The 24,218-nt window shown below is 40.9% G+C and overlaps 1 protein-coding gene across 5 annotated transcripts in view; it reads left to right on the forward strand.

Moving 5' to 3' along the window:
* The window catches only part of STAG1 (STAG1 cohesin complex component), a 381,779-nt gene that overhangs the window by 177,321 nt on the left and 180,240 nt on the right, over positions 1-24,218 (forward strand). For all 5 annotated transcript variants that reach the window (XM_084638723.1, XM_084638721.1, XM_084638725.1 and 2 more), the window contains 2 exons: positions 6,570-6,693; positions 22,085-22,183. In XM_084638723.1, coding sequence (XP_084494849.1) covers positions 6,570-6,693; positions 22,085-22,183 — 223 coding nt within the window. The remainder of the gene's footprint in view (positions 1-6,569; positions 6,694-22,084; positions 22,184-24,218) is intronic.

Consider the following 24,218-nt stretch of genomic DNA (forward strand, 5'->3'; position numbering starts at 1 on the left):
CTGTGGGAGACCGTGTCAAAAGCTTTGCTAAAGTCGAGGAATAACACGTCCACTGCTTTCCCTTCATCCACAGAACCAGTTATCTCATCATAGAAGGTAATTAGATTAGTCAGGAATGACTTTCCCTTGGTGAATCCACGCTGACTGTTCCTGATCACTTTCCTCTTGTCTAAGCGCTTCAGAATTGATTCCTTGAGGACATGCTCCATGATTTTTCCGGGGACTGAGGTGAGACTGACCGGCCTGTAGTTCCCAGGATCCTCCTTCTTCCCTTTTTTAAAGATGGGCACTACATTAGCCTTTTTCCAATCTTCCGGGACTTCCCCCGATCGCCATGAGTTTTCAAAGATAATGGCCAATGGCTCTGCAATCACATCCTCCCATTCTTTTAGCACTCTTGGATGCAACGCATCCAGCCCCATGGACTTGTGCACATCCAGTTTTCTAAATAGTCCTGAACCACTTCTTCCTTCACAGAGGGTTGGCCACCTCCTCCCCATGCTGTGCTGCCCAGTGCAGTAGTCTGGGAGCTGACCTTGTTCGTGAAGACAGAGGCAAAAAAAGCATTGAGTACATTAGCTTTTTCACATCCTCTGTCACTAGGTTGCCTCCCTCATTTAGTAAGGGGCCCACACTTTCCTTGGCTTTCTTCTTATTGCCAACATACTTGAAGAAACCCTTCTTGTTACTCTTAACATCCCTTGCTAGCTGCAACTCCAGGTGTGATTTAGCCTTCCTGATTCCATTCCTACATGCCCGAGCAATATTTATATACTCATCCCTGGTCATTTGTCCAATCTTCCACTTCTTGTAAGCCTCTTTTTTGTGTTTAAGATCAGCAAGGATTTCACTGTTAAGCCAAGCTGGTCGCCTGCCATATTTACTATTCTTTCTACACATCGGGATGGTTTGTCCCTGTAACCTCAATAAGGATTCTTTAAAATACAGCCAGCTCTCCTGGACTCCTTTCCCCCTCATGTTATTCTCCCAGGGGATCTTGCCCATCAGTTCCCTGAGGGAGTCAAAGTCTGCTTTTGTGAAGTCCAGGGTCCATATTCTGCTGCTTTCCTTTCTTCCTTGTGTCAGGATCCTGAACTCGACCATCTCATGGTTACTGCCTCCCAGGTTCCCATCCACTTTTGCTTCCCCTACTAATTCTTCCCAGTTTGTGAGCAGCAGGTCAAGAAGAGCTCCGCCCCTAGTTGGTTCCTCCAGCACTTGCACCAGGAAATTGTCCCCTACAGTTTCCAAAAACTTCCTGGATTGTCTGTGCACCGCTGTATTGCTCTCCCAGCAGATATCAGGATGATTGAAGTCGCCCATGAGAACCAGGGCATGTGATCTAGTAGCTTCTGCAACTTGCCGGAAGAAAGCCTCGTCCACCTCATCCCCCTGGTCCGGTGGTCTATAGCAGACTCCCACCACGACATCACCCTTGTTGCTCAGGCTTCTAAACTTAATCCGGAGACTCTCAGGTTTTTCTGCAGTTTCATACTTGAGCTCTGAGCAGTCATACTGCTCCCTTACATACAGTGCAACTCCCCCACCTTTTCTGGCCTCCCTGTCCTTCCTGAACAGTTTATACCCATCCATGACAGTACTCCAGTCATGCGACTTATCCCACCAAGTCTCCGTTATTCCAATCACATCATAATTCCCTGACTTTGCCAGGACCTCCAGTTCTCCCTGCTTGTTTCCCAGGTTTTGTGCAAGTTGATTGGAGATGACAAGGGGAAGGGGAATCCGAGGTTTCTGCCTGGGTAAGGTGGACAGAGGAATTTAGTGGTAATGTTAGAATAGAGGGAGAAGACCAGACATGTGCATGGGTCTTATGGAGGTCTATTATGTGCAGAGGGGCTTGGGTTAGGAAGAGCAATGCTGTGAACTAGGCAGGTGTCGGAGGTAGGCTCTCAGGCCTTTGATGTCAAGGCATGGTGCTTGAAAGGCTGCTCATGGCAATGTTGCCTCAGCTTGACTGTGGGAAGCTAAAGCAGGAACGTAGGGGGAGCCTTTAAAAGACAGAGGCACTGCAACTCAGGGTCTGGGATCCCCCCACCTCTTTGAATAGCACTGATTTCCCTAATACAGCCCTCTTCTCTACAAACAACCCTTTTGCCCCTAGGCTTTATGCACAGCCTTGCTTTCTTTTGCCCCACACATCCACATTCTGTTCCTGTCTCCCACATAGCCTCATTTACTATCTGCTTGGTTCTTTCAACACTATAAAGCAGCACTGTGGAAAAACAGGAGAGTTGCCAAGTGCTTGGAGGGCAAGGATGAGTGAATGAAGATGTGAAGGGGCACAAGGGAAAGGTCAGCAGGTCTCTGATATGTTGCGAAGTAGAGAAGAGGATGTCCAGGGTCGTGGGTTAAGTGGGGATATGAGCATGATACTGCATTCAAAGGATTTGAGGTGGGTTTTTTTGCATTTGTGTTGTGATGGAAATAAGGTGGCTATCCTGCTTCCATGCTTACCTCTCAGGGTCTGGGACTGTGATTTGTCAAGTAGTTTACAGTGAAAGAGATGAGCTGACACTGGATCTGTGGCATTATGTAGCCAGGTTTGATGGTGCAGACTAGAACATGGATATCTTATTGGTAACCAGATTATGAATGACAGAATTCCTCTGCCCACTGACATTGAACTGCATAAGCTGAAGCTCTTGGGCTTGATTGTGCTCTGACACCTCATTGTAAAGACATTAGAGTTATACCATTGAAGTGGGCATAATCCTAACCCTAAAACTGGTCTGAGAGCAGAATCAGACTGTGCTGGTATGTGCCTTTTCATTAGCTCTAAATGAGAACTCCAGATCCATCTAAGTAGAAACGCAAGCTGATGTGTAATGGATTTATTAAGTGTTGGTCTACTGCTGGACCAGATACCTTGGATGAGAGAGGTTTGCTTGACACTCCCTAGCATTATGTTAGTGTCATGATGTGGGAGGAGTCAGAGGTTGCAAATCATCTTCTTTTAGTGCAGAAAGGGGACACAGAGGTATTTTAGGCTTTGAATTACGTAACTAACATGAAGATGGGAGGTCGTGGTCTTGTCACCAAACAGAGGGAGGAAAAAGCTCTTCTCTCTGCTAGTAGCAGTTTTGAGGGATTTTGCAGCCCTCACCCCCACCCACACATTGTGGTGGTATAGCCTGTAAAAAAACAAAAAAATTCCATACTCCATTGGATGGAAGATTAACACTTAAAGCTGACTTACTGGCCCATCTCCCACTGGTGACGGTGGTGGGAAGTAACTGTAGCTGCCATTGCTGCTAAGGGATAGCGGAGAAGAGTAGATGGTTTTTCAAAGACTCTCCTGTCAATCCAAGCACATTCTCATGCTGCTGCCAGCAACGAAAGCCCTTGTTTCTGTCAGTGTTGTTTTGGGAAGGAGAAACCTGATGGAAGACTTCTTGTCTGCGGACAAGGGGCATATGCCAGTATTCACACAGCTGGCTCTATGAGATGTTTGCCGCCATTGATCATGGGATTCTGCTGTCTCACTATATAGATTTAACAGAGGTGTTGAGAGGGTGATAATAGGCTGCTCCTCTGCCTGTCTGCAAAGCCCTTACCTGTGAAGTTAATCAGGGATCCATCCTCTCTCCAGTTTCTTCAGTTTGTATGGAGCCATTTGGAGAGATAGTGAGATGACACAGACTGAAATGCCAGCAGTATGTGGACAACGTAATGCATTACATCTAATTCCAGCTGCCCCAGCTCTGCTGGTGCCCAAGGAACATACAAACTTGAATGAAGGGTAGCTGACTGAAGCCAAACCCAGGCAAAAAGAAAGTGATGTTGGTGAGGAGAGGGAAGCGCTTCAAAGAACTCTCCGCCCCTATAATGGCCTTAAAGCTTTCTTCCCTCAGATGATCAAGATGGTCTGTAGACTTGGGGTCCTTTTAGTCTCCTCACTCCATGTACAGGTAGTTATGATGGCAAAAAAATGCCTTTTCTATGTACAGTTAGCTAGGACATTCTTCCCCGTCCTGATGGATTCATACTTGGTCACAGTAATCTATGCATTGGTGACTTCCAGGTTTAATTAGGAATGAAACTTTAGACCTTAGAAAGGTTCAGCTGGTTTGGAATACAGCCTGTCTGTGTAGCAACACAGGGTGTTGTCTGTCATTCTACTCCTTTACACTGGCTTCTCTTTTAATATTAAGTGAAATGGAAGATTTCAGTACTGATAACTTATTGGAAAAGGTACAGAGAAAAGCAACAAAAATGATTAAGGGTATGGGACGATTCCATCTGAGTAGAGAGTAAAAAGACTGGAACTTTTCAACTTGGAAAAGAGAAAACTAAGAGGGGATATGATAGAGGTCTATGAAATCATGAATGGTTTGGAGATAGTGAATAAGGAAGTGTTATTTACTAGGTTCAAGGAATTCAGTAAATCACAGAGTCTGTTTGTCTTTTATGGTACTGAGAGTAAAAGACAGGCAATTACATCATAGTGCCTAAGTGAGTTAGGCTTTGTACAGAGGAATGTTACAAAGAAACTAGGGCTGTCGATAAATCACAGTTAACTCACGTGATTAACTAAAAAAAATTAATCGTGATAAAAAATAATCACGATTAATCACAGTTTTTATTGCACTGTTAAATAATAGAATACCAATTGCAATTTATTAAAGGGGAGAGAAAAGAATAGCAAAGAGAAAATGCAGCTTCTGTCTCTGATGTTGATTTTCACTTGCATCCTCATTACTGAAAAAAACAGATGCAGCACATGGTCTAATCAACCACTCTGAGACCTGGCAAACTTTACTAGCATTGAAGTGTTTAGGATATTGTTTTTAGTTGCCTTTTTGGTCATGACTCATACCAGTGTTACAGAATATGCAGTCTTCAATGGGTGAGCCAGACTCTCATTAGACAAAAGAAAAAGGAGAGGGATATAAGAGAAGAAATAAATGGGGAAGGAAAAGAACACACACAGGTGTTTCAAAGGGGGGAGGGATAGCTCAGTGGTTTGAGCATTGGCCTGCTAAACCCAGGGTTGTGAGTTCAATCCTTGAGGGGGCCATTTAGGGATCTGGGACAAAAATTGGGGATTGGTCTTGCTTTGAGTAGGGGGTTGGACTAGATGACCTCCAGAGGTCCCTTCCAACCCTGATATTCTATGATTCTAATGTGTCACACTCACACACACAAAGTCTCACATCTCTGGTAGTATTCAGGATTTAGCCAAAGCTGGTGGAGGTGGCAATGTCATCTGGCTCCATCTCTCTGGCCGGGTCTGGTCAGGGCATCTTTCAGGATTATGATGAAGGAGATCTGGATTCCCAGGAGACTGTTGGTGTGGCAACCATTATGGTGAAGCTTGCTCCTTTCTCTTCTCTTGCCTTTCCATCAGCCAGCATCGTGTTAACCTCCATCTGTTCATCTATATTAATTTTGTTTAAGGGAGTGGTAGGCAGAATGGTTCATCCTCTCATTATTTTGTCCTCCAATAAAACCACTTTTCAACATACCGATTTTGGTTCATTAATTTTTGGTCTCACACTGTTCTTGTTTACCAGCTATTACCTTTACTCAGTCCTTGAATTATATCTGTCGGCCTTTTTGTTTGTACTAATACAGTCTTTCTCTCTCCCTTTTGGAACTTTTCTCATCATTGTTTATTATTATAGGCTATTCTCGCACTTTATGAATGTTCACACACTTTTTATAGTTGAGCTCACGATTAGGGTAAGTTTTTAAACCCAGTTATCACAGCAGATGGGACCCATAGAACCACCCAAGACCAGTAGGTTGGGCTGCAACCTGGGTGTTCACATCCACAACTTCCCTGACTGCAATGAAGATCCCTGGTCCTCTCTCATGTGATCAGTTTGTATACAGTCCTGTGGCTTGCCCCTGCATCGGCTCCTTTGGTCTCTCTGCAGGCAATGAATCATAGGACTGGGTCAAACCTGGTGGCTTTGCAACCTTCAGCTTCTCTCCCCACCTTGGAGTCATCCAGCACCTCCAGTTCCTCACGTTCATCTCAGGAATGGAGATCTGAGCAGGGTTCTCTGGCTGAAAAAAACTAGATTGATTCCTCCTCATTGCTTCCAAGCTTTCAGGCTCCTCTTCACAAAAGGAGCCTGAACACTTATAGAAGTATCCAGACAAAAAAAGAGTCAAGCAACCAGATAGATCTTTGTAGATCATATGTTGGAAACATGGAGTAGATGAAGTCAAGACATTAAGATCGACAGCTACTTATGGAACTTTGAAATAATGGAAGAAGAGATGGAGTAATTGAGGACTGGAGTAGAGTGAAAATCTCTCTTTAGGATGGCAAAAACAGCATACTTAAATACAGAGGGGATGGGATGAAACTGATAAGTTGGTGTGTTTGAGGATAAGTTTAGAGACATCAGAGTTGAACACAAGGATAAAAGAGGACAAAATCAGAGTATGGATACGGTGGAGAAAGTAAAAACAGACCTATAAATATTGTGGTATTATAAGGTGCTAGTAAATTGTCACTAGACTAATGGGGATGGAGGGAAAATTGTATTTGATTAGAATCTTGTTAAAGAGTATTATTTTTTTTTCTTTTTCTCTAGTGATGCTATTGCTGAGATTAGAGCTGTTTGTATTGAGGAAATTGGAGTGTGGATGAAAATGTACAGTGATGCCTTCCTGAATGATAGTTATTTAAAATATGTCGGTTGGACACTACATGACAGGGTAAGTAATATTTTCCAGAGTATGACACCAGGAAAAGTAAATGTTTTCTTTTCCTGTTCAATATATCACCTTTTGATTTTTCTTCCTTTCATTTATTTCTTGACTGATATATTTCTGTAGTCATCATCTTTTGTATAGCTTAAAACCAGCAATGTTAGATGTCCAGGTCTAGGCTGGTAATCCAGTTGATTGCTTCAGGTGACATGGAGTGGATGACAGAGAAACTACTAAAATATGATTGTTTGGGACGTTGGCTGACACGATGTCGCATAGTTTGAAGTTCATTTCCATACTCACAAATAGGTTTGGATCTCAGTTTCCATTTATGGAGGCGGTTAGTTGCCTCTGATTTTCATGGGGGAAAAACTCTGAGTCTTTGAGCTCTTGCACTGCAAGCCAAAAAGTTTTTCTGGATTTAAGTCAGAGTCTTCAGATATTATTTAGGTCTTCCTGTATTGGGAGATCCTTGTTCCCTCAAATATGATGGGACCCCTGCAGGAGTCCTGTGTTGCAACAAATTTGGGGTGAGTGCATGTACACCAGTACAGGAAGCTACGGTTGTGGCTTTGATTTTTATTATGCCTGTAATGATATGCATGACTGTGTTAAGTTGAGAGTTGACAAGTGATGTGAGGGAGCTATGTGCCCAGATGGGTGAGCAGTATTCTGCAGTATAGTTGACAAGGGCTACTGCAGAGGTCCGTAGAATTTTTTGCATCAGCTCCCCAGGTCATTCCTGCCCATTTTTGGATAAGATTTATACGCATCTTTATTTTATCACGGATATTTTTCAGGTATAGTGCTTTTTGAGATTTTGGTCTATGGTTACACCAAAATATTTTGGGATAGGATCGTATCTTATCTACTGGCCACAGAAGTCCAAGTACAATTCTGGTCTACTGTTTGATTGTTTAGATTAAATGCTGATACAACTACCTTAGTGGGGTTTGGTTTTAGTCAGAGCAATGTCATCAGCACAGACAAATTTCTGTGATGATGTTTGAGGAAGGTTGCTCATATAGATATTAAACAGAATTGGTGATAGGGCTGATCCTTGTGGTAGACTATCATTGACAGTGCATGGCCTGCTGACCTGGTCACCAAGGAAAACATGAAATCTGTGATTGGTCAGAACTTCTCAGAAGAATTTTATCATTGCATTGCATGGAATAACTTTGCTGGCTTTTAGAAGGAGGCAATAATATCCCTCATACCATATTGTATGCCTCAAATAAGTCTAAGAAAGCCGCCTCAGTTGTGAGTTTTCACTGGAATTCCACCTTTGTGTGGTGTTAAGGCTAATACTTGGTTAGTACAGCTGCAGCCTGGTTATATACCTGCTTGTTTGGTTGGTAGCATTGCTTTTACAGGCAGTATGATCCTTGCCAGTAATAGTCTCTCCATAAGCTTGTATGACATGCAGAGGAGTGAGATAGGCTGGTACTGTAAAGGATTACCGGTTAGCTTCCCAGGTTTGGCAGCCTCGCACCGGATTCTCAGGACAAACCCTGAGGAATGGATATTGGAGAACAGTATTGCCAGCCATTTTTTGTACTTAGCTCTGAGATTTTTAACACATTCTGGCAAAACACCATCAGGTCCTGCAGCATTCCCAGCTTTCATGAGTGAAAAGGTCTTATTGACCTCCTCAACAGTGAAGGGCAGTGGTAGCAGGGCGGAGGCAAGTGGTAAAATGACTATTTGCCAGAGTATTCTGCGCACATTGCGCTCAATAAACTTGTCCTGTGGTGCTTTTTATGTGCATAAGAAGTATTCCTGCAGTCACATCAACTGAGACTTTAGTATTTCACTGTTTTACTGGCTTTGCAGGCCCATGCTGGTGCAATAATATCCAAGCTTAGCAACTGGAGTGAGTAAAGTACAGAGCTTCAACCATTTCAGTCCATCCTTGGCGGTGCACTAACTTCAGTGACTCTAGTAAGGATTCAGAGTAACAGCCGTGTTAGTCTGTATTCGCAAAAAGAAAAGGAGTACTTGTGGCACCTTAGAGACTAACCAATTAGCTGTAGCTCACGAAAGCTCATGCTCAAATAAATTGGTTAGTCTCTAAGGTGCCACAAGTACTCCTTTTCTTCTAGTAAGGATGTTGAATATTTACATAAGCAAACACTTGGCACTCCTTTCTGTTTTCTTCATTCCACAATAAGGTATATCCTTTTCAGTGGCCATAAGGGATGTTTTTTCTTATACCTATTTAGATGATTTGGATGAAACAATCAAAATTTTCAGGTGTTGTTGGAATCACATAGATGGTAGATTCAGTTGTCACAGTGAATCCCGGACAGTTTGCCTTTTGCAACTCCCATTGCAATTTAGGCAATGACATGATTACTGGGAGTCCAATCCCAATATGGATTATCACCAGTCGATGCTGACTGCATGGAAAGTTGCCAAGAATATTTTTGGAGGGATTCTGACAGATTCTGAACTAGTCTTTGGTGAGGAAACCTAGTAGATCTAGGTTGGTTGGTTTCAGTGGGTTCCAATGGGAAGAATGAGAAGTGTCTCTCTCTGTCTTTCACACTGAAAAGGAGCTAGATGTCTTCATTTGATGACTGTTCCAGAAGTGCCTTGCCTGCAGTATCATTACTAACATAGCCCCCACAGTGCGTGGTGGCTATTGAAATCACCAACATATATAACCAGGTGATAGGCTGTAGGTAATGGGGGAGAAGGCTCGTCAACATTCTGTGATTTATACACATTAACTACTGTTATATTGTTGATTCTTATTGAGATGGTAAAGATTCCAGAGTTGCTCCTGGCATCTGTTTTGTCATAATCCTTAATGTCCTGCTTGCATATATAGCAAGACCAAGTTTTGGGTGATGGGAGAGGTGACGAGATTGTAGCTGACAATATGACAGCGTGATTCTTGGATGTCATCTTTGATATGGGTTTCTTGCAGAGTAATATCTTTGGCTATGTCTACACTACAGACCTTATAGCAGCACAGCTGTACCGCTGCAGCTGCACTGCTGTAAGGTCTCCTGTGTAGCTGCTCTATGCCGGTGGGAGAAAGAACTCCTGCTAGCATAATTCAGTCACCCCCACTGAGCGTCGTCGGTAGGTATGTTGGCAGGAGACACTCTCCCGGTGACATAGCACTGTCCACACTAGCGCTTTTGTCAGTGAAACTTTTATCAGTCGGGGTGTTTTTTTTTCATACCCTTGACTGACAAAATTGCTAGTGCTGACATAGCCTTTGATCATGCATTGCATACATATTGCAAGCTAGGTAGTTACTATTAGATTGGGATGCACCTTCAACATTCAACTGGCAAATTTGAAAGGCTGAGGCTTATGATTCTCTTAGAGTGGCTCTGGAAGGAGTCACTTTTTGCAGGATAACTATTTCCTTTGATCAATCCAGGGTTTTGCTGAGTGACATTTGGATGCTGATTTGATAATCTTGGTTATATCTAAGTATGTGACAGGGCAAACCATGAGAAGGTTGTCATCACCTGCACATATCAGTAGTTGAATTAAATAACTGCGTGCTAGCTGATGTCTGAATTTTTTGATGAGTTCTGTCTTCACTGGAGTGTTTATCAGCTGTTCCCTTCCATATTGCTTTTCCTCTGGTCATGGGAAAGGGGACTGGTCTTCCAGGGACACCTCTGAGAATACTTGCTATCTGGAATGGTATGGACGGAGAGACTTAAATAGCGTTTTGACTTTATTACATGCTTCATTAGTCTTTCAGTCAGCTGGCAATTGAGAGGAATAACCTGGGCCTCCAAGTCATCTTTACTCAACAGGAGGAGACAGTGATCTCTGGTATCCTCCAATCTAGAGAGAGGAAAAGGAAAGCTTCCTATATATCCTGGGAATAGACCATTTACTGGAAGCCAATAAGAAAGCAGCTAAAGGTTTCATTGAAGAGGGCAAGCTTGTTTCTCAACATTTCCTGAAAGCAACCTATAATGCTTCCAATGAAACAGCTAGATCTTAGGCTACAAACATCACATTTTGGAGCTACTCCTGGCTGTTCTTGTCAGGTATCTGTGGGTGCCCGGATAAGAACTGAAGTCCTTTTCTTAGAAAGACAGCAAGAGAGAAGGTGTGTTCACTCACAAAGTGGATGAACCCTTGCAATAGTTTAAATGAGACTAAGTTTCATAGACTTTACAGTCAGAAGAGGCCATTATCATCATCTAGTCTGACCTCCTGCACATTGCAGGCCATAGAACCTTGCCCTCCCACTCCTCTGATGTGACCTCTGGCTGAGTCCCTGAAGTCCTCAAATCATGATTTGAAGATTTCAGATTACTGAGAATCCAGCATTTACTCTAGTTTAAACCTGCAAATGATCCGTGCCCCATGCTGCAGAGGAAGGTGAAAAACCTGCAGAGTCTCTGCCAATCTGACCTGGGAAAAAATTCCTTCTCAACTCCAAATATGGCAGTCAGTTGGACCCTAAGCACATCAGCAAGAACCACCAGCCAGACACCTTTGGGAAAGAATTCTCGGTAATAACTCAGATTCTTTCCCATCTTGTGTCCCATCGTTGGTTATTTGGGATATTTGCTACTAGGGTGGATTTCATTTAAATCATGATTTAAATCACTAGTCAGGAAGACTTGATTTAATCATGGATTTCTACATAAAAGTGCATTCTTGTTGGTGGTTATAACCTTAATACATATTTTTCACAACGCAGAGATAGATGTAGCGTTCATTTTTAGAAGGTACACATGATACATTTTTGAAGTGATTTATTTTGAAAACTTTTCAGAGTAGTTTTACAGCTATATCAGAAAATGAATGATTGTTTGGTTATTTCATTTACCAAAGGTAATTGAAGCAGATATTTATGAAGTCATTGGGAGGCGAACTATCTCCAGTTCAACAGGTTAATCACTAATATTTGGAGGATTTTCTTGCTATGCTGTATTAGGAGGAGAACATCACCAGACAGACATTTAACTAAAACAACAACGTTATGTATTCTGGATTTTTTTCTTCAACAACAAACATGTAATATTTTAACAAAACAAGCGTATGAATTTTTGAATTATTTAAACATTCAATTTTTTTAAAATCAGGTTTGTTTTTGTTAAAATTGTTTTTAACTAAAATAGTTAAATGAAATATTTAAAAAAACAAAAAACAAAAATTAAATCAACTATGTCAGCCAGGTCAACATGAGAAGCTTAAAATATTGGCTTCTGCAGCTAACTCACTCGTCTTCACCTTCATTTTCCTGTTTGTTCATCATCTGGAAAAGAAAAACAAGCTTTCCTGCTTTTTCAGGTCCCAAACGATTTCTCAATTTGGAATGAATTAGTCCAAAGGAAGAAAATATTCTTTCTACACCGTCAGAAGCAGCTACTGCTGTTAAAAGTGAGATTATCACTTCAACAGTCTCTGAATCCAAGTGCTTAAGTGACTTCCACCAGTTCGCTGGTGTGACTTTCTTTTAAACATCATCAGCAAACACATATTTCTTGAATTGAGCAGGGGGCCCTGCTTTGGGCAGGGGGTTGGACTAGATGACCTCCTGAGGTCCCTTCCAACCCTGATATTCTATACTATGATTCTATGAATAAGCAGGAAAGCTCTTCTTCAGCAGTTAAGGTTTAACCTTTGTACCAAATATTGAGAATATTTGCAAGAAAATGAGCTGGAGATAATGCTTGTCCCATTCGTTCTTTTAATTATTGTAATTTAACTCTGTCATTGCTTATTTCTCTTTTTGAGATCTCACTCAGTTCCTCCCAAATTTCAACAGCGCCAGCAATAAAACGGCCATTTCCCTGCATTTTGTTCAAGGCTACAGAAACAGGCTTCAGGGTACTCAGCATGTGTTCAACATTTCTCTTAAGCTCAATGTTGAGAACTTTGGCTGTGACAGTGCCATCTGTTTTTTTCACGATTTTGTTCATAAACTGTCATCAGATTAGGCCAGTTCTTGATACAGTGCTCAAAACAGTCCACTACTGAGTTCCATCGCACGTCTTGTGGGAGAGTTAGCTTGGTTCCTCCCACTTTTTTCAGAGCAGCTGCTGCAAAGTGGTTGTTATGGAAGTATTTTGCAATTTCAACAGCATTAGCCTTTATTACTGGAACACTGAAGTCTTTGGCTAGGAGGTGCATCAAATGAGCACTGCAACCATATGTTATTAGCTTGGGACTCTCTTCTAAATAATTTCTTCTCATCTTGATTACATTTGCAGCATAGTCTGTGACCAAGCTGCATACTAGACATTTGAATTTTTTTTCATAGTTTGTTCTAGCTTTTCCTGCTACTTCTTGTAAGTATTCTGCTGTGTGTGCATTTCCTGATGTATCAATTGTTTCTGTAAGGAAGACATTCCCTTCTTCTGTTGTCACACAAGCACATACAACAGGATCATTGTGGACATTGCTCCACCCATCAAGACTCAGGTTAACAATTTCACCCCCTAAACCTTTTGCACGCTGCTCAATTTCTCTTTCATGCACATTATCCAGCAATTTGCTGCAACATCTGCTCTGTTGGGTGGACTGCATCTTGGTCTTAATGACTGAACCATGTTAATGAAGTGTGGGTTCTCAATCATACGGAAAGTAGAGTTTCTTGCAGAAACAAACCAGGCAATTTTTTCATCAATTACCTCTTTTTGTCATCTGCTGGTTCTTATCACAAACGTATCTGTGGTTGTTTCTGGATGATGGAGATTTTTTTATCTTTTTGCTACAGGTGATATACTGTGGCTATGTGACATACATGATATGACTGACACACTATCATTGGCAGATAACTCTGAAACTATAGAAAATGATGGTGATCTTCAAGATGGATAGTCTTCAGAATTCTGTATTTTGAGGATGGATTCTTCTAAACAAAATAAGTCAGTGCAGTTATTCAATTATTATTACCATACTACTCAATTAGTATTACTCATTGCATTCACTGACACTCAGTACTACTTTAAAGGTGAAATTGTAAAAGGAAGATCTGCCTATTTCAGCTGTTTATTTTTTAATCACAACTGTATCTAAAATCATAGTACCATAGAGTAACAACTATATTTTTTGCTCAAACATGAGAATTCCAGACTCGTCCAGAAGGAAGACAGGCAGTCCTTAAGCAAGAAGTATGAAATAAAAAAGTTTACCAACCTGAAGATCCTGCATGTTCAGACATGTTCCTTTCATCATCTTCAAGGCAGCTTCCTCCTGAGAAAAAAACACTTCTCATGATGTTGTTTCATTTGGGAAACCAGACCTTGCACTTCTTTGTTGCACTGTTTGCATTTTGCATGCATGCCTGTCTTACCCACGGGTAGAGGAACTTCATTAAAATATTCCCAAACTGAGTCTCTCTTACGGCTTGCTGCCATTATAGGTTTTCCCTTCTAGTGGGAGAATGATATGGTAGATCTCAAATCAATGAAGGCTTCAATGAGAAAGACCTCAAGACTTCTGGAATATGCTGCTCAAACAGTTTCACTTCTGTTTCTACTGCCTATCCCTCCCTTCTCACCTTTTTCTCCAGACTTTTTCTCCTTGTCCAGATCTATTCCGCCCCCAACAATCTTCTATTCATTGAACTTTTTGAAACTTTTCACTTTTAGAGCAAGGTAAGGATTGACTCTGTGTACACAAATTTGCAGAGGGACAATAGGGTTGAGGTCTGTTTTTCTCACCTCTATATATTATTTATTTAAAAACATTTTTCCTGTTCACAAGGGTGTTATCTCTGGAGACACAAATCCACAGTTTGAGAATGGCAAAAGTAAGCATCTCTGATGGTTTCTTCTAGACTGAGCACTGAGTCCTATTGGGTAGTGTGACAAAGTTCCTACTCTACCTTGGTGGGTCTTGTGCTTATTGGTGGATTTGCTCGCCTTGGAGCTTCACGGCAGCCCTCAGCTTGGCCATTTTTCTGAATCCACAGTCCAGGTCGACAACTCCTGTGTCTGTCCAGGAGTTGGGAGGATTTGCGGGGGACCCGGGCCCACCCTCTACTCTGGGTTCCAGCCCAGGGCCCTGTGGAATGCAGCTGTCTAGAGTGCCTCCTGGAACAGCTGTGCGACAGCTACAACTCCCTGGGCTACTTCCCCATGTCCTCCTCCCAACACTTTCTTTATCCTCACCATAAGACCTTCCTCCTGGTGTCTGATAATGCTTGTGCACCTCAGTCCTCCAACATTCCGTGTTCTCACTCTCAGTTCCAAGTGCCTCTTGCTCCCAGCTCCTCACACGCACACCACAAACTGAAGTGAGCTCCTTTTTAAAACCCAGGTGCCCTGATTAGCCTGCCTTAATTGATTCTAGCAGTTTTTTGATTGGCTGCAGGTGTTCTAATCATTCTGTCTTAATTCTCTCCAGAAGGTTCCTGATTGTTCTGGAACCTTCCCTGTTACCTTACCCAGGGAAAAGGGACCTACTTTGCCTGGGGCTAATATATCTGCCTTCTATTACTCTCCTATAGCCATCTGGCCTGACCCTGTCACAGTAGATAGAAAGATTAACCTAAATAATCTATACAGAAGCCTCTGGAGCCCCATAAATTTGAGTCCCTAATCCATGAACTATTGGAACTTATTTACAAAACTTTTCTTAAACATTACATGAATATATTGTCTCATACTATAGAATTAGAATTTATAATCCCTATTCCATGATGAGATATCTTTGAGCTATAATGTATCTTCATTAAAACTATCTTTAGATAGGTTTTTTTCCCAAAAATGCATTTTATATAAAAAAAAAATTAAATAAAAAAAAATACGATTTTTAAATTTTTTTTTAAATTGATGTTTATCCACCCTGTTTGCTATTAGCAGTTGCAGATTGGCTACATGCCACTTTAGGCAGTCTCATCATACCATCCCGTTCATAAACTTATCAAGCTCAGTCTTGAAGCCAGTTAGGTTTTTTGCCTCCACTGCTCCCTTTGGAATGCTGTTCCAGAACTCCATTCCTCTGATGGATAGCAACCTTTGTCTAATTTGAAGCCTGAACTTGTTTATGGCTAGTTTATATCCATTTGTTCTTGTCAACATTGGTGCTTAACTTAAATAACTCCTCTCCCTCCCTGATATTTATCCCTGTGGTGTATTTATAGAGAGCAGTCATATCTGCCCTCGGCCTTCATTTGGTTAGCTATACAAGCCAAGCTTTTCGAGTCTTCTCTCATAAGGTAGGTTTTGCATTCCTCTGATCAACATAGTAGCCCATCTCTTCACTTGTTGCAGTTTGAACTCATCTTTCTTAAACGTAGAAGACCAGAACTGCACACAGCATTCCAGATCAAGTCTCACTAGTGCCTTGTATAATGGCACTAATGCTTCCCTATCTCTACTGGAAATACCTCACCTGATGCATCCTAGGATTGCATTAGCCTTTTTCACGGCCACATCACATTGGTGGCTCATAGTCATCATGTGATCAACCAATACAGAGTGTCTTACTCCTCCTCTGTCACTTCCAGCTATATGTCGCCAGTTTATAGCAAAAATTCTTGTTAGTCTCTCAGTGCATGACCTTGCACTTTGCACTATTAAATTTCATCCCATTTCTATCACTCCAGTTTTCATGGTCATCCAGATCTTCTTGAATGATTTTCCAGTCCTCCTCCATATTAGCAATACCTCCCAACTTTGTGTCATCCACAGTTTTTTTCAGCACACCCTTGCTTTTTGTACCAAAGTCATTAATAAAAATGTTAAATAAGATTGGTCCCAAGACCAATCCCTGAGGAACTCCACTAGATACCTCCCTCAGCCTTGACAGTTCACCTTTCAATATGACTTGTTGTAGTCTCCCCTTTAACCAGTTCCTTATCCACCCTTCAATTCTCATATTAATCCTCATATTTTCCAATTTAACTAATAATTCTCCATGTGGAACTGTATCAGATGCTTTACTGAAATCAGGTAGATTAGATCTACTGCATTTCCTTTGTCTTAAAAAATCAGTTATCTTCTCAAAGAAAGAGATCAGGTTGGTCTGGCATGATCTACTTTTTGTAAAATCATGTTGTATTTTATCCCAGTTATCATCATTCCTCTATTTTCTTAACTACTTTCTCTTTCAAAATTTGTTCCAAGACCTTACATACAAATGAGGTCAAACTAACAGGCCTGTAGTTACCATGACGTTAAAACATCGTGCTCAGCTTTTAAAAAGGAATACTCCTTGTCCTCAAGCTCCTGTTAAAAAAGGCAATGCAATGTTCCCATGTCAACATTCTGAAACTTTTAGTCATTCTCTCCAGTGTACCAGAAAGCAGTCTAAAAACCAGTCTGCAAGACACCAGTCTCCAGGAGGTTCCTCCCAGTCTTAAGCCGCCTCCAGTTTTGATGCATTTGTCAGGAGTACAGAACCAATTTCATTGTGTTCTTTACTTTCCTTTAGGACCAGCAGGCCCACTACTAAACAGCTTGAAATCAGATCATGCAGAATGGCTACTGCATCCTTTTCAGTTTTCACTGCATCCTTTTCTGCTCTAGGCTGCCTCTAAATCCTGCTTCCACATCTCTTCAGGGATCCTGATGAGATATTACTTCTAGGTGAATTCTCTTCTACAGAGGGATCCATAGAACAGGTTCAGACTGTGTACCAAAGGAAAAGCTTCTACAGCAGGCACTTCCTCATCCGAAAGAACCTCTCCACCATATTATCTTGTGGAAACTGAGGAGTTTCATCAAAAGATAAATTCTGCCTGCTGTCTTTGGGAAACATCACCCCCATCCTCCCGCCCTCTGACTGTCACAGTTCTTTCACCCTAAAGGACATGTACTTCCATGTACTAATACAGCCATTTAGTGTGAGCAACAGACACTTTCAATACAAGGACCTGCCATTTGGACTGTCAGCAGCACACACAGTTTTCACCAAGTGCTTGGCAATGATGGCTGTCCACTTAAGATGAAAAATCAATTTCTATCCTTACTCAGACAACTGGATGACAAGAACTAGATCCAGTAACCTACTCAGGTTATTAATTCAGACAGCCTGCAGTATCTTCAGATCAGCTGGGAAAAGTTTTCCCTAGTTTCCGTCCCGCAGATATCCTTTCTAGATGCAGTTCTGGATTCCATACAAGTCAAAGGAGAGGTCTGCAGCAATCTCGCCGTATCAAAATCATTTTATATCTGCAAGATTTTTCCTGATAGCTTTAGCCATTTATGTCACCTCTTAGGCTTGTCTCAGGAGGAGACCTCTCCAAGATTCGATGGTCTAGAATTACAATAACCTACCTTATGCTTTCTATACCACAGAAATCACATTACAAGAGTCTGTCATCTCTTAAGCTTCCTCTGCAATAGTAATCACAGAAACATCCAAGCTAGAGGGCACCCGACCAAGGAATGACAATAACCAGCCTCTCATGAGTAGAAATATGCAAAAGCTCACCAAAAGGAAAGAGGTTACTTAATAGCAACTGGTTTCATAGTGGTAGCCATGTTAGTCTGTATCAGCAAAAATAACAAGGAGTCCTTGTGGCACCTTAGAGATGAACAAGTTTATTTGGGCATAAGCTTTCGTGGGCTAAAACCCACTTCATCAGATGCATGGTGTGGAACATACAGTAGGGAGGTATAAATACACAGCATATGAAAAGATGGGAGTTGCCTTACCAAGTGGGGGGTCAGTGCTAATGAGCCAATTCAGTTAAGGTGGAAGAGGGCTATTCTCAACAGTTGACAAGAAGGGATGGAAATCACTTTTGTAGTGCTAATGAGGCCAGTGTAAACAAGGTGGCCCATTTCAAACAGTTGACAAGAAGGTGTGAGTATCAGCAGGGGGAAATTAGTTTTTGTAGTGACCCATCCACTCCCAGTCTTTATTCAGGCCTAATTTGATGGTATCCAGTTTGCAAATTAATTCCAGTTCTGCAGTTTCTCGTTGGAGTCTGGTTTTGACATTTTTTTGTTGAAGAATTGCCACTTTTAAGTCTGTTATTGAGTGTCCAGAGAGAATGAAGTGTTCTCCTACTGGTTTTTGAATGTTATAATTCCTGATGTCAGATATGTGTTCATTTATTCTTTTGCTTAGAGACTGTCTGGTTTGGCCAATGTACATGGCAGAGAGGCATTGCTGGTACTGGGTGTGGATGGGTCACTACAAAAACTAATTTCCCCCTGCTGATACTCACACCTTCTTGTCAACTGTTTGAAATGGGCCACCTTGTTTACATTGGCCTCATTAGCGCTACAAAAGTGATTTCCACCCCTTCTTGTCAACTGTTGAGAATAGCCCACTTCCATCTTAATTGAATTGGCTCGTTAGCACTGACCCCTCACTTGGTAAGGCAACTCCCATCTTTTCATATGCTGTATATTTGTACCTCCCTACTGTATGTTCCACTCCATGCATCTGATGAAGTGGGTTTTAGCCCACGAAAGCTTATGCCCAAATAAACTTGTTCGTCTCTAAGGTGCCACAAGGACTCCTCATTGTTTTTAATAGTAACTGTAGTTCTTCAAGGGTTGCTTCTGTGTACTTCTATATATTATTTTGAGCAGCCCTTGAGGTCCAGCAATGAGCACAGTATAGGCAGACACAAGAATCAAACCCTGTCTTTTTCATGAGGTTTCAGTGACTTGTATTATTTTTCTGGGGTGCCTTATGCCCACTTTGATACCTGGAAAGGTATGGGAACAATTATTAAACAATCAATTTGTAAACACCTGGAGGATAACAGGGTTATAAGGAATATCTGTCATCGATTTGTCAAGAAGAAATCATGTCAGACCAACATAATTTCCTTCTTTGGCTCACTGGCCTAGTGGATGGAGGGGGAAGCAGTAGATGTGATATATCATGATTTTTAGTAAGGCTTTTGGCAGAGTCCCATGTGGCATTCTCATAAGTAAACTAGGGAAATGTAGTCTAGACAGAATTACTAAAAGGTGGGAGCACAGCTGGTTGAAAGACATACTCAGAGTAGTTATCAATGGTTCACTGTCAAACCGGGAGGGTGTATCTAGTGGGGCCCCCGGGGGCAGTTCTGGGTCTGGTATTAGTTAATATTTTCATTAATGACCTGGTTAATGGAGTGGAGAGTATGCTTATAATTTATAGATAACACCAAGATGGGCGGGATTACAAGCACTTCGGAGGACAGGATTAGAATTCAAAATTACTTGACAAATCGGAGTATTGGTCTGAATTAAACAAGATGAAATTCAATGAAGACAAGTGCAAAGTACTTCACTTAGGAAGAAAAAAGCAAATGCACAAATATGAAATGGGGAATAACTGGCTAGGTGGTAGTACTGCTGAAAAGAATCTGGGGGTTCTAGTGGATCACAAACTGAATGAGTCACCAGTGTGATGTGGCTGTGAAAAAGGCTAATATCATTCTGGGTGTATTAACAGGAGTCTTGTGTGTAAGACATGTGAGGTAATTGTCCCATTCTACTCGGTACTGGTGAGGCCTCAGCTGGAGTACTATGTCCAATTCTGGACACCCCACTTTAGGAAAGATATGGAAAAATTGGAGCAAGTCCAAAGGAGAGCAACAAAAATGATAAAAGATTTAGAAAACCAGGTAAGATTAAAAAAACTGGGCACATTTAGTTTTGAGAAAAGAAGGCGGAGAACGAACGTGATAGCAGTCTTCTAACATGTTATAAAGAGGACAGTGATCAGTTGTCCCTCATGTCCACTGAAATTAGGACAAGAAGTAATGGGCTTAATATGCAGCAAGGGAAATTCAGGTTAGATATTAGGATAAACTTTCTAACTTAAAGGATAGTTAAGATCTGGAATAGGCTTTCAAATGGAGGTTGTGGAATCCCCATCATTGGAGCTTTTTAAAAATAGTTTGGAGAAACACCTGTCAGCTATGTTCTTAGTTTAATTGGTCCTGCCATAGCTCTGGGGACTGGACTTGATGACTTCTGGAGGTCTCTTCCAGCCCTACGTTTCTATGATTCTATGATATTTTTACTTAGATACACTGTATTATGAATTTTTAAGCAGTAAATTCCCAATTATAACCTTTTCATTGCCTACACATGGTATTTTTCACCATGGATTCTTAGAGCTTATAAATCTTTGCGGATAACTTTTTTGCCAGAACCTGGTGCATTTGATTAACTGTAGTTTGTTTCCTGATGATAGATAGGTTCACTAGATTGGCGCTTATCTACCCCCCATCTCCTCAGAGATAGAGATGATGGGTTTTTCTTTTTTATATTTCTTAGCTTTGTTTACCATACAGTGTGTTTGAAAAGGCATTGAGAAGAGATCGGTACTTGTGGAAATTTTGCACAAGCTGACCGATGCCCCCTGCTAATGGCTGTTCTCCAAGATCACAACATGGAGCAAAGTCAGATCAGCCTTTCATATTGTAAAGAGAAAAAATTCACTAGGGGGGTCAATCTTTTGCATATTCAGTGTACATCTTCAGAAGACATTGTTAGAGATGGAAAGCAGGAGCAGGAGGACCCAGAGGTGGAGTGAGTAAACGGACTTCTTTATTGCGGTACTTGTTCCCCTCGACCCAATTGTCGAGTAAGCCCCAAATTAATCATATCACACTCTTTTATCTAAGTTAATATGTAAATACCCACATTACTACAATGCCCCCCAAAACCCTTATTTAATAATATGAATGCCTATATAGTGAATATTAATAGCTATATACTGAATATAATTATACTCACCCCTGTTTACAGCATTAAGCATATTATACAGATATTTTTACCTTGCAGATACATTTCTTTGCAGTAATTGTAGCCACAAGTTCCCTTAATCAGCAGTTCACAGGGGAGGGAGGAAGGGGCCATGACCCTGAGCTCGTTGATGTAGCCAGGAGAGGAAAGGATGGGGGAGATAACACTTCTTCACGCAAAGGGTATCCTTCAGACAACCATATTCCTTATGCAGCTGCAACACTTATCTATCCTTAACAAGCAGAAGGAAAAGGATGGCAACTTCATCTATCAAGCGAAGAAATAGTGCTTGCCTGTGCCTTACTCCCCATTACCATGATAGCAGTTACCCCGGTCTTTACTTAACCCTTAGATACCCCAACAGACAAGAGTTTCAAATTATTTTTATATTTTTTTTCCTGGTTTTCAGTTTTTTTGTTTGTTTGTTTTGTTTTCAACATCAACTGAAAGAACTTTTAGAAGCCAACTTTGCACTCAGTCCTGCCTCCATAAACTTCGGTGGTGCAGGTTGGGTCTTTTCTGTATAGAGAAGCAGAAGAATTATAACACTTGTTTTTGTAGAACATTCCCTATTATTTTTATACATTTTAATTTAACTGCTAGATTGTTTAACGATGTTGGTTTTGGTAACTTATTTACATAGAATTTTAAATGAATAACAAAACTAGAGATTACTAGGTGGATGCTACTTAATCTTCATGTGCGTTTCATTAGGATATTTTGGCTAATCTTAGTGTGTTTTTCTTTAGCAAGGTGAAGTGAGGTTGAAGTGTTTGAAAGCTCTACAGAGTCTGTACACCAACAGAGAGTTGTTCCCTAAACTGGAGCTATTCACTAACAGATTCAAGGTAAGAGTAGAAAGAGGAAATGTGATTTTTGAAAAGACTATAGAACTGTAGAATTGTGTCTCATCTATCTAGTTGTTTCACTTCTCTTAAGTCATGTGCATTAAATTATGTGAAGGAGACTCACCTGCTTCTGCCACTGATTAAGTTCTTTTCATGGGGACTGTCCAGCTACAGTGGTGAAACTATCATGTTTTCAGTAGGAAAGGGGCTCTTGGTCTTTTAAATTAAAGAAATGTGACTTATTTCAGAAGCAGAAATATTTCTGAATGAAATTTATGAGGGTGATACGAGCACATTTATTTTTGAAGTTATTTATCAAACATATATCACTAGATCTGGGCATGATTCTTTCTTTCCCACTTGTCCTCTCACATTACCAAATAATCCTATGATTTTTATATTTTAATCTCAGTGAATTTTAGGGCTCATTGAAGGTTTTCCCATGTACTATAATATTTACTTTCATATATTATATATATATATATATATATATATATATATACTCTCTCTCTAAGAGTGTGTGTGTGTGTGTATATATATATATATATACACACACACACACTTTCTAATATAATATAATTCATAGATTAATATCGAAAGGGATGCCGTGAAGATAACTCTTTAATGAAAGTGTGTGAGAGCATGAATGACTGACTGACCTCAGGGCACACCCCAATAAGGCAATATCTACATCCATAAATGTCATTATAATTGAAATTAACATGCAGTATGTTAATCAGTAATGTAAAATGTTCATCCAAGGGTACTTCTCTGGAATGATTCCACACTATTCTTTGAAAGGACAACCTAATAGGTTGTTTCTGACTGGGTGATGGAATTGCTGGGATTTACCATATACCTTATTTAGTTATAAAACACACGGTCTTTTTATAATAGCTAATAGGCAGATGGGCTAATTTAATAAAATGTCATGAAAAAATAATTTAAATGAAAAATAACTTTTCTGTAGTGCTCGCCAGAAAACAATTCAAGGCAGAGCCACGCTATAACCAGCCCAAGATGTCATCCTACATGGCATCTGGGGAGGGGAGTGGGAAAGAATTATGCACATCATGTGACACAGGCCTAAGCTTTTATGTGCCTGCGGTATTAAGACCCTTTGGAACAATCTGGCTAAAGTTATAGCCATTGACATATTTTTAATTCGGTAGGTACAAAGTCCTTCTGGAACCATCAAAGCAGTAATAAATTAACTATGGGAACATTCACACAAACACACATTCACACTCTCCACTGTACAGATGTATGTGCGTCCAATGCATTCAGGTCAGAGACTGTTGCCTGCAGTATTAGTGACACATGCACCTCTGCTATGCTCACATATGGAGCTGGAGTATAAAAGGGGTGTGGCTGCCACCTCCCACTCAGTTCTTTCTCACTGTCCATGGTGAGAGTTGATGCTTCCTGTTGCTCTTGAGCTTTGTTTTTCCTTGTTAGCCAGCTTCTACAAAACCTTTATAAATAGTTGTTGATAATGTTTAATGCAGTGTAGTTGTAGCCATGTTGGTCCCAGGATATTAGAGAGGCAAGGTGGGTGAGGTAATATCTTTTATTGTTCGTTTTTGTGTTGGAGACTGTCATCAGTTTTTTTAGGGTTTTTTTATATATATATATATATATATATATATATATATATATATAGTTGTTTTGGATTTCTTGTGATTTCCAGGTAGCATTCCTGGGTTTTGTTTTTCCCTCTAGTGTATGGGAGCATGTGATGATTTCTTGTTTGTTTTTGTGTTGGAGGCCGTCATCAGGTTTTTTTGGTCCCTTGAATGATCTTTTACTAACTACTTATGCTAAACAATATGTTTTACCTCGTACTTTGCTGTGTTGCTGGGAGTTCCTTTCCTAGACCTGAAGAAGAGCTCTGTGTGGCTTGAAAGCTTGTCCCTCTCACCAACAGAAGTTGGTCCAATAAAAGGTATTACCTCACCCGCCATGTCTCTCTGATAGTGTTTAGTGTTAGTTTATTTAGGTTGCGCTGGGGGTTGGTCTCTCTATGCAGAGATCC

Source organism: Lepidochelys olivacea (genome assembly GCF_965140295.1).
Source record: "Lepidochelys olivacea isolate rLepOli2 genome assembly, chromosome: 9".
In the NCBI taxonomy this organism is placed as follows: Eukaryota; Metazoa; Chordata; order Testudines; family Cheloniidae; genus Lepidochelys; species Lepidochelys olivacea.